Source organism: Chrysemys picta, chromosome 2 (assembly GCF_011386835.1).
Source record: "Chrysemys picta bellii isolate R12L10 chromosome 2, ASM1138683v2, whole genome shotgun sequence".
Taxonomy (NCBI): domain Eukaryota; kingdom Metazoa; phylum Chordata; order Testudines; family Emydidae; genus Chrysemys; species Chrysemys picta.
The window spans coordinates 83,713,898-83,725,058 of NC_088792.1; the positions used below are offsets into that span (position 1 = coordinate 83,713,898).

The window sequence follows — 11,161 nt, forward strand, 5'->3', positions numbered from 1 at the left end:
CCCCATTATTACTGAGTTTTTTATTTTTATAGCCTCTCTAATCTCCCTGAGCATTTCACAATCACTATCACCATCCTGGTCAGGTGGCCAGTAGTATATCCCTACTACTATATTCCTATTTTTGAAGCATGGAATTGCTCTCCATAGAGATTCTATTATACAATTTGGTTCATTTAATATTTTTACTTCATTTGATTTTACGCTTTCTTTCCCATATAATGCCACTCCCCCTCTAGCTCAGCCTTTTCTGTCCTTCCGATATATTTTGTACCCTGTATTACTGTGTCCCATTGATTATCCTCATTCCACCAGCTTTCTGTGATGCCTGTTATATCACTATCCTAATTTAATACGAGGCACTCTAGTTCACCCAACTTATTATTTAGACTTCTAGCATTCGTATATAAGCACTTAAAAATTATCACTTTTTAGCTGTCTGCCATTATGTGATGTAATTGAATGGGATGTTTTTTCAGTTGACTGTTTCTCATCAGACCCTACCCATATTTTATCATCTTCCATCCTCTCCTCCTTACTAGGACATAGAGAATCTCCATTAATAGATCCTCCACTAAGGGATGTCTCTGTCTGAACCACATGCTCCTCTGCACCTGTTGGATTTCCCCCAGCCCTTGGCAGAGCTGTCCCTATGATACGGGAAATCGGGGCGAGTTGGGGAAGTCCTTGGGGAAGGGATGGAGTGGGGGCACGGAAGAGGTGGGGCGGGGGTGGGAAGAGGTGGTGTGGCCTGGGGAAGGGGGGAGTAGGAGTAGGGCCTGGGTGGAGCCGGGGGGGGAGGGAGCTCCTCACCAGGGCCATCCCTAGCCATTTTGGGGGGCTGTGTGGGCTTTGGGGGGCTGACCACTTCCTGCGGGAAGTGGAGGGACCCGGACCCAGCCTGCTCTGCTCCCCTGGCTCCCAGGCTTAAGTTGGGGGGCAGGGAGGAACCGCCCCCCAGCACTCACTGGTGGCGTGGCTGGGAGCCAGGGGAGCAGAGCAGGCGGGAGCCCCTGGGCCCCGCACCCACTTAGGGATGGCCTGGGCCTTAGTTTAAAAACTGTTCTACAGGAAGAAAGCACAAAAGGGAAGTGTAGCGGGGTGGTTACCCCGTTCCTGCCCTGAAGGGCTTAAAACAGCCAGGGGAGAGGGCTGTGGCCGGGGTGTGGGGGAAGCTGGGCTTATTGGGGAAGCGGCTGCAGCTGGGCCACGCCCCAATCAGGCCACAGCTGGCCTGTATAAAAAGGCTGTGAGCCAGAGGCCCAAGAGAAGTCTCTCTCCAGGCTGGGAGAAAGCAGGGCCTGGCTCCAGGCTGGGAGAAAGCAGGGCCTGGCTCCAGGCTGGTAACTCCCCAGGGAGCAGGGGCTTGGTGATGGCTGGCAGTAGCCCAGACTGAGGCAAGGTGGGGATTAGAGGGTTGGGGGTTTTCCAGAGAGGGGAGACCCATAGAGACTGGTGGGGGGTATTGCCAGGGGGAAGCCCCCAGATAAAGGGGCACCGGGGTCCGGGAGGGACATGAGGGCCAGCTACAAGCGGGACGCCAGCCTACAGAGGGTGCCCAGGCTGGAAAAGAGCTAATTCCCTGAGACGACCAGCAGGAGGCACCGCAGGGGTGAGTCCCGCACCATTAGAGGGAGGAAAAGAGTGGGAGGTGCTTCTTGCTTGTGTGAGTGCCTCGGGAGCTGTGCAGTCTACAAAAGTGGTGGAAAGGAAGACTGTAAATACATCACATGAGGTGTTCTACTAGAAAAAGGTCACTTGAAAAGAGACAGAAGTGGGATTCCACTCTGTCACACCTCTTTTCTCTCCTGAAAATCTTGGCCCCATGTCCAAGGAAATAATTCTTTCAATGAACACTGGAGAGGGGACATTTCACAAAAAAGAGGCCGATGTGGGGCCAATCATCTTTTGTCCCCGTTCCCTCCACTGCTCAAAGGGGTCAGCAATCCTTCACAACTGGTATGTTTGCATTTTCATTGTCTGTTAATGAAACACCTCTCTTTTCTTAAAGGCCCGTATGCTCCTTACTGTAGTTAAATCTGAAACAAAGACTGTTAGACTCTGGGCATGAAGTGAAGCACAGAAATATCAAGAAACAGAAACGGAAATGTACAAAAATGAAAAGCGGAGAGAAGAGAAATATAAATGTATCCTGAGAGGTGCAACAGCCAACCAAGTTAATGCTGGCTGTTCCAGGAAGAATTAAAACAACGAAGCAGGAAAAAAATGTTTTGGAAAAACACTTGGGGAGGCCTAGAGAAATTTCTAAAGCTAAGAGGGTAGAGGGCAACATTTCTGCCCTGATCAGTTCAGCTCGTTGTATGAGCTACTGGAACTATTTCTTTTAATGTACCAGATAGAAATGACTTTTTTCTTTTGGAGCTGACAGTTTGAATTCCTTTTCATATGCTAAATGTATCTGGCTGGTGGCTGCAGTATCTCTGTGATAACCTCTACTGGTTATTGTAGAGGGCTGGAAATTCAGACTTCTGAGTTTAAGTCCCACCTCTGCCACTGACCACTGCTAAAAGTGCATGTGAATGAGAGAATGCAATATATTTTTCCTGCATGTCTTGTCAACTCTGGTGGTCAGTGCAATCTAGGGGGAATGGCTGCTTGTATTCTCCCCTTCCCTCCTGTAATCATACATTCTCTGTGACCTGGAGCAAGTCAGTTTATTCATCGGTAAAATGGATCTATTTCTCCTCTTCTTGTGAGATTTTGCTAATTAATGTTTGGCAAGTGCATTGACATGCTCATTTGCAAGGCGCAGTCTTCAGGAGATATAAAGAATTAATTATTATACAGCCTTGACCACACAGTGGTAAAGAAGCTCAACACAATAAAAGAAAAAAAGCGAGGAAGAGGAGCCTGAATTAACCACATGCCTCAATGGTCTCAGCATCCTCATGCTATGCAGGTCTTGTTTCCCTTAGTTACAGACTTGTAAGAACCTGAAATTGGGACGGAACTTTTTCTGCCCTTGTCTTGTCAATGCTGTTCAAGTCTGGTGTATTCAACACCTATAAAAAGATTATTTTGTCAGATTCAACGCTCCTGGAAAGTATCCCCTGCCCTCGGGGAATCCTCAGTTAATTAACGTTGTTGACCTTAAATTGTGATTCATTGCTTGAGTGTACTACTCTATATCTAGTTGAAGAGTTTGCTGAGCAGAAGTCCCAGATTCCCTTGCACATGCAGTTGAATTAAGCACTTAATGACGTGGGTTTTTTTCTACCTTGTCTCTGGATTCTGAAATACTAGAGCTTCAAACACAGCAGCCCTGAAGTGAACCACTGTACTGAGGCTAGAAAACATTCCTTCCCTTCTGTGTTCAGGATTCTGTGTATCTACCAGGACATATTCTGCTCTCCATTATCCACACCCACTATTTCAGTAACAGATCAGCAGCTTGGCCCTCACTTTGTCCATGGAGAAACTCCAAGTCTAACGCTGAGAAAAATCAAATTGAGTATTATGGTGCAGTGGTAGCTGCACCATGATTATGGTCCCATTAAAGAATTTCATTTTGATAGTGGAAAAAATGGAGAATATCGGGAGTCTTTGCATGTGTTCTAGTAAAATAAAAGTTTGATTGTCATCTTTGGCTAATTACAGATAGGTGTATTTATTGTGCAATGTGAAATTCTGGAAAGTTTATAATAAGCTGCTGAAAAATAGATAGTGGGCAACTTTTTCCCCCTGGGGAGTGTCTTTTCTTTGTGCTCATCTAGCAGAAAAATAAGATTTCAGCTATGGTCAAACATTTCATGTATCATTGTTCCCATAACAGAGATTCCTAGAATTCTTTTTTAGGGAAGTGCATAGCTTTTAAAGAAAGGTACTTTTTAAAGTGGTAACAACAAACTTGTTTGCCAGTCTGAAGCTGCCCAATTGCAAATTGATGGTATAAAGAAAAATGTGCTGTCACTCACTATATGCAGGGAAATTTTATAAATATGAAAGCTCTCTGAGCGATGAGAGAAAAGAATGGCCATTTAAATCTCACCTATAAGTGCTGTTTTAAATTCCTATGCAATTCACTACCCTTATTTTTGAGTAAGGCTATGAACACTTATCTAGAAAATAGTTACAGAACATCTTCTAGTCAAACTCCACCACACCTATTTTTGGAACAAAGAGCTTATTACAAGGTCATTGTAGGCCCAGAATCTAGCTTTCTACTATGACAAAGCCTTGTCTTAGCCACTGCACCACACTGCCTATCATTGTGACTAAGCCTGTTTTGTTTATCTCTAACAATTGCAAACCACATACCTCTCCCAGAGCCAGAGAGAGAAACCCAGATACTGGATCCCCAGTACTGTACAGCCGATTAATAAATACTTGTGTAACCCTCCGGGGAAGTGTTTCCAGAACAGCTGGTCAGAAAATGTATTGACTTTTTTTCACCCATAAGAAAACTTTCACAAAAGTGAAGAAAAATTAATTTTTATCACAACTTTCCACAGAAAACTTCAAGTTTTTGAAGAAAAACTTGAAACCATAACATTTTGTTCCAAACCTAAAATGTTTGAGGGAGGCCATACATCATGGGAGTCATATGATTGTGGTGTATCATGAGAGATGTAGTCCATCTGAGGAGCATATACAATATATATTTCCAACCTTAACTCTGACTAAATGTGGAGAATAGAGTGGAAAATATGAATATGTAAATGGAGTGCTTCACAATTTCTAACTACGTAAAGTCTTCGGAGAAATGGAAGTACTGTAATTAAATCACAATATATTTCTGCTCTTTGTAGAGACATGAGAAATGACAACAAGAAGTCAGAATTAAAGTTAGAAATATATTTCAGGTCATTAATTAGTAACATTACAGTAATTGTAATGATATTTTAAAAATGGAAGGTAGAGTTGCTGAAAAAGATTAGACTATTTCTTGACACAGTCAATTATTTGACAGTTCCTCACCTGTATATTTTCTAGATTTTGTTGTTCTTTCAAAATTTGCTTATAGCAACCTCAATTGAACATAAATTTAGTTTTCTTTCCTTGAATTATTATTGGAATTTTGAGAAAAGACTTGCCTAAAAGGGAATTTGAGAGGTCTTATTTTGATGTAAGATTCCAGTGCATCGTACGTCAATTTAGTTTGTCTTCAGGAATGATCATAACATATATTGCCAGGGTGTGGGGGGACATACAGGAGTCATAAGGTCTAATCCAGTGCCCATCAAAGTCATGGGGAAGACTCCCCCTGACTTCAGTGGGTGTTGGATTTGGCCAATAGCACAGTGCAGCAGAGCATTCTACATTTTAGAAAGGTTATGCACCAAACTAACATATAAGAAAAAATTCTGCCCTCAGAGGTTTCCATACAAGAATGTGATTCACTCTTGTCTGTCTTCAGTGTTATGCAGTCATAATGGCATTGAAACTGAGAGTGACATCTGTGTCAAACTGGAGTAACTGAAGGGTGAGTCAGGCCATATATTGAAAAACTGTAGCTGATTTCTGTGCACAGCCAGCCAGTGAAATGTGCAATGATTCATTTGACTTCTAAGCTAAATAGCAATAAAAATATATATATTCTTGTTGGTTAACTGTGACAGTGTACCCCATAAGGCTTTATGGGGAGGGGGTGCTTATAAATGTATGTATGACATAACTGGAATATGTTTTGTGCTGCCTGTGCCATGTAACATATCTCCGTAAGGGTTGTGATCTACTATATCTATTCATCCTATTTGTACGTATATATCATTTTCTACTCGAGCTTAAGAATATGGGCTGTATGCTTGCCTGATTTCTAAGGCCTAGTCTTCACTTACCGGCTGGTCCGGAGGCACGCAATCGATGTTCTGTGATCGATTTATCGCGTCTGGTTAAGACGCGATAAATCGATCCCGGATCGATCCCGGAAGTGCCCACAATCGGCGCCGGTACTCCAGCTCTCCGAGTGGAGTACGCAGCGTCGACGGGGGGAGACTTCCGGCCGCGTCTGGACCCCGGTAAGTCCGGACTAAGGTACTTCGAATTCAGCTACGTTATTAACGTAGCTGAATTTGCGTACCTTAGTCCGAAGTCCGGACTAAGTGGGGACCAGCCCTAAGTAAGCTTTGTGAGGCATGTGGTCAGCTTCTTTAGGAAGGAATTTGCCAGGTTAAGTACCTGATCAGGAGACACTTAGGGAACAATGCATCTTGGAATGCTCCAATCCACATGAGAAGTCTTCCTGGAGACATGCAAGATGCCATGTGGACAATGCAAAGACTGAGTCATGCAGGGGCATGTGACTTGCCCAGGTGACTCCAAAACTCCATCTTGGAGCTGGGCTTTGCATAGGAGGGAGGTCTCCACCCATAAGAGAGAGTCTACTTAAACCTGTGGGAGACCCCTCCATTTTGTCTTCAGCTGGCTAAAGAAGGAGCCTCTCCACCCCCCCCCCAGGATACTTGAAGGAGACTGAAACAAAGGACAGTAACTGCAGGGGGTGTGAGTGATTGCTGGACCCAGGCTAAAAGGAGATTAGCCTGTAAAAGGGAGCACTCTGGAACTGGTGAGGAAATTATCTGTATTCAGTTTGATTAGGCATAGATTCGCGCATTTTATTTTATTTTGCTTGGTGACTTACTTTATTCTGTCTGTTACTACTTTGAACCACTTAAATCCTACTGTCTGTATTTAATAAAATCACTTTCTATTTAGTAATTCACTCAGAGTATGTATTAATACCTGGGGGAGCAAACAACTGTGCATATCTCTCTATCAGTGTTATAGAGGGCGAACAATTTATGAGTTTGCCCTGCATAAGCTTTATGCAGGGTAAAACGGATTTATCTGGGTTTAGACCCCATTGGGAGTTGGGCATCTGAGTGCTAAAGACAAGCACACTACTGCGAGCTGTTTTCAGGTAAACTTGCAGCTTTGGGACAGGAGATTCAGACCCTGGATCTGTGTGTGGAGCCAAACAGGAGTGTCTGGCTCAGCAAGACAGGGTGCTGGAGTCCTGAGCTGGCAGGGAAAACAGAAGCAGGGGTAGTCGTTGCACATCAGGTGGCAGCTCCCAAGGGGGTTTCTGTGATCCAACCCGTCACAGTTAACTATAGTCTCTGAAAATTATTACACAATGATTACACTGAATAATTATCATCAAAAAAAAAAGCAGCCAATCAGGAGGGAACGTTTTGCTAGGAAACTTTAAAAGAAGCCATCATACACATTTAAAATTAAGTCAGAACTCAATAGATATCCCCCCCCCCTCCAGCCCCGTTTGTGTTTTAATGCTTGTCTACGTAAAGCTCCCCCAGATTTTTATACTATAGAAACTGTCAGGAAGTCAGTTATACAAAGATGCCATTTTGCTTTATTCAAGAAAAATACACATTTAATACAGAAAAATACTACGAGGAAGAAGGGGCACTGAGCATGTGCAATGCATACTATTATGGAAATATTTACATTAAGAGTCCTGCAATTCTATAAAAAGAACAGGAGTACTTGTGGCACCTTAGAGACTAACAAATTTATTAGAGCATAAGCTTTCGTGGGCTACAACCCATCACTGCAGGCTTCCATTGTCCACAAAGGTGTCAGATCATGTTGGTGATGACATGCTCTGCGCATGTGTGGGTTTCTAGATAGGATCTCTGTATGTGGGTAGATGGATTTTTTTCACTCCATGTGTTTGGAGGAATTTCTGCAATTTTTGAAGGAGTGGAAGTCAAAATCCAGGACCAACTTTCCTCTGTCCCTAAAAAATAAACAGTGGAGGTAGGACACTGGGCTAAGTCAATGCTAGTACGATTTATAGGGCAATCGCTGTATTTAAATGAACGCAGTTAGAATGTATGTCTGGGCAGGGAGCGGGAAAGCTTACAGAACTCTGTCACTATCAGAATAGCCTAATACTTGAGTGGGCAAGGAGTGAGAATGATTGGCTGAATTGCTACTAGAAATGCGACGACTGCAGGTTTGGAACATTTTTTTAAGGTGAGCTTTAAACATCTCGCCAGCAAAAGCATAGATCACGGGGTTCAGGCAGCAGTGGATGAAGGAGATTGATTCGGTCAGCTGCAGGGCCAGCTTCAGCCTTTGGCTCGTCTCGCAGTCGTTGATGACGTGCAAGTTCTGCAGAGAGTCTAGAAAAAGCACAATGTTGAAGGGAGCCCAGAAAAGGAAAAAGACGACCACGATGATGAAAATCAGCTTGATGGCTTTGATCTTGTTCCGGTTTTTGCAGCTCTGCAGATTTTTCAGGATGTGGGAGTAGCAGTAAATGAGGATGCTGAGCGGGATCAAAAGGCCCAAGATGTTGACTTCAAACTGAATGAAAAATCGCCAGGTCTCTTGGCCTGGAGGATATTTGGGGACACACTCGCGAGACTGTTCAATTTCCACTTCTTGGTTAAACGCCATATTTGGTATGGCAGCCAGACCAGCCGTCATCCACAGGAGTAAGCTTATCATTATGCCACAAGTGGCTGTCCGAACTCTCATAGCATAGACAGCATGAACGACTGCTATGTACCTGTCTATGCTCATGAGGGTTATAAAGAAAATGCTACTGTAGAAGCCTATGTAATAAATGCCAGCCATCATTTTACACACTGCATTTCCGAAAATCCATTCTTCTGAAGCATAGTGAGCTTGAAATGGGAGGGGGACAACAAAGAGCAGGTCAGAGATTGCAAGGTTGAGCAAGCACACATCAGTCATGGTGGTGACTTTCTTCCTGGTCAAGAGTACACATATGACCAAGGCATTTCCTACTAGGCAGAAGACAAACACCAGGCAGTAAACTATTGGAAGAAACAGTGATTTAAACCTGCTGAAACCATTGCCTTCACTGCAAGGAGAGGTACCTTCATCATACACATAGTTATATTCTGTGATGTTTGGGAAAGGGCTTGTAAGAGTCATCTTGAAGACCTGTGCACAAAAAAGAGATAATTAATTGATTATGTGTCTGCTTGAGGAATAAGGTACTGATCAGTGTAAAGGCTTGTCGAAACACAATTATACCATTTTAAGTAAACTGGTTAGATAAAGCAGTGCGAACCTCCCCCGCCCTCAGTATTAATGCAGTTATGAGCTTACTCCCATACAAGAGGGAAAATATGCTATATCAGTAGAATATGCACCTTTACACTATCACTGCAACAACAGCCCTAGGGGTTAGATCAGAATAACTCTATTGGTTTAAAAAAAATGCACCACTAAGTGACACAGTTATACTGGTACAAACATTGTGTGGAAGCCAGCCCTAAGCATAGCAGAATCCAGGTCTCCATGTATTATAATAAAGAGCATTTTTCTGAGAAGATATATAGCCTCATAAAAGTCAGAATTTTGATTGGACAAAGCACCTGTTGGCATTATATCTCTACCTAACAATTTTTACCCAAGCTGAGCTGCAGTCTTTTGTCTTAGCTCAGTTTTTTAGTTTTGAAAATCAAAACCAATTTTGGTGGTTTCTCTCTCCGTAATGTATGACGCATTCCAGTGAGTACAATTTAACAATATTATTGCCAGGATTTTCAAAAGTGACTAGTAATTTTTGGTGATCAGTTTTTGGGTACTTCAACTTGAGACAACTTAAAGGTGTTGGATTTGCAGAATGTGCTGTACACCTTCCCTTTAAGGAGGACCTGACACATCAGGAAAAACTATGAAAAGCAATCAATTTAGTAAGAACTTTTTTTCTAATTCGTAAAACATTTGCATTTTTCTTGCCATAATCTTGAAAAACAGATTCTTTGTTGCTTGAAGGTTCATCCAGAACTTTGAAATACGTGGATAAGAAGAGCTAGGCATCATTATTATTTTTGACATAGATCATCCACTTTTGAGTGGGTGGGTGGGGAATATTTAGGAGGGGACTCAGAGGAAGCAGATCTCCATGAGGATTTTCTTACAGAAACCTACACTGTCCTGTTGGGGAAGTGGGGGTTGTCCCTATTAACCTGGCAAATTCCCTCTACCTCTGCACAAGCTCTTTCACCATTGGAATGGGGCTGCACCAAAGTGGGAAGATCCGGTAAGGGAGAGTCCCCTTTGTGCCAGGTCCGGAGGGAGGGGACGGGAAATCAGGACTGTAATTTACTATCTAGTCCCTCTGATGCCGTCATTCCTTGTCCAAATACTAAACCTTTCATGTGGCGTCCGATAACAGTCAATCAGCATGTTATGTACAGAGAATCTCTTTCCAAAAAATAAAGATCTATTTTCATGCGAAGATCTTTAGTTAGAAATAATAAAAAATGACAAATGCACTGGTCTTCTATGTTGTCTAATCTTAGTCTCTGCTATAATTCCAACATAATTAACGTATCATTCTATAATTGTTTAATATTTATAAAGCAATAGACTTATGTAGAATAAATATGCCATGTGAAATAATATATACATATAATTCATCTGAATATGATCTCATTTACACCCATATAATCCAAGAGCAATTTTACTGAAATGAATAGGAGATGCAGGTGCTCAGCATCTCTGAAGTTTAGGCTATTGTTATGCTGCTGATACCCTCATCTCATCTTTATGACTTCGAAAATTCACTGTTTTCCATGGAGGATCTCTTCTCCCTTCTCCACCTCAGTTGGCCTAACAATCAAGTAGAAAAAGCATTGCTGTCTAGATGATCTAGAGACAAGTATCTCTCAAGGTGTGCCTCCCCCTTGTCAACTATAGTTAGTTAACTACAGTTAAGATGACAGTATATTTAATATAGATGGATTTTACCTTTGACTAAGGAAGCAGGACTTGGTTTGGTACCTGTTCTACTGTGTCGTCTTCCTCCCTTGATCACAGATGTGTCCAAATGGTCTTTTCCCTTGGTGGTGGAGACTGATGAGCGGTTGTGATATATAGACTCCCAACAGCTACAGAATAAGTATGGAGGCAAACCTGCTAGTTCAAGAGATAGTATAAGATAGATGAGTAAACAGGAAAAGGTGAACATGAAAGGTTTTATAAATAGTTTCTGTAAGAAGGTATCAACCTCACACTCTCTGAAGTGAATAGGTCTACGCATGTGAGGAGGTGCTCTCCAGTGTGTGCAAGGGTTGCGCAATTGACTCTCTTGCCTTTAGCAAAAAACCAAACCACTGTGGCCACCTCCATAATAGAAACTAAAAACCCTTAAAACCTATGCCAGGGACGAGTAGTGCCAATGTACTGCAGGTGTAAA

The 11,161-nt window shown here is 42.7% G+C and overlaps 1 protein-coding gene across 1 annotated transcript; it reads right to left on the minus strand.

Moving 5' to 3' along the window:
• Positions 1 to 7,312: 7,312 nt before the first annotated feature.
• LOC101949658 (C-C chemokine receptor type 8-like) lies at positions 7,313 to 10,868 on the minus strand. The gene is made up of 2 exons (XM_065582402.1): positions 10,714 to 10,868; positions 7,313 to 8,895 (listed from the first exon to the last, which is right to left on the minus strand). The coding sequence occupies exon 2, from the start codon at positions 8,884 to 8,886 to the stop codon at positions 7,840 to 7,842; it is 1,047 nt and encodes a 348-aa protein (XP_065438474.1). The 5' UTR covers positions 8,887 to 8,895; positions 10,714 to 10,868; the 3' UTR covers positions 7,313 to 7,839.
• Between the last annotated feature and the right edge of the window lie 293 nt (positions 10,869 to 11,161).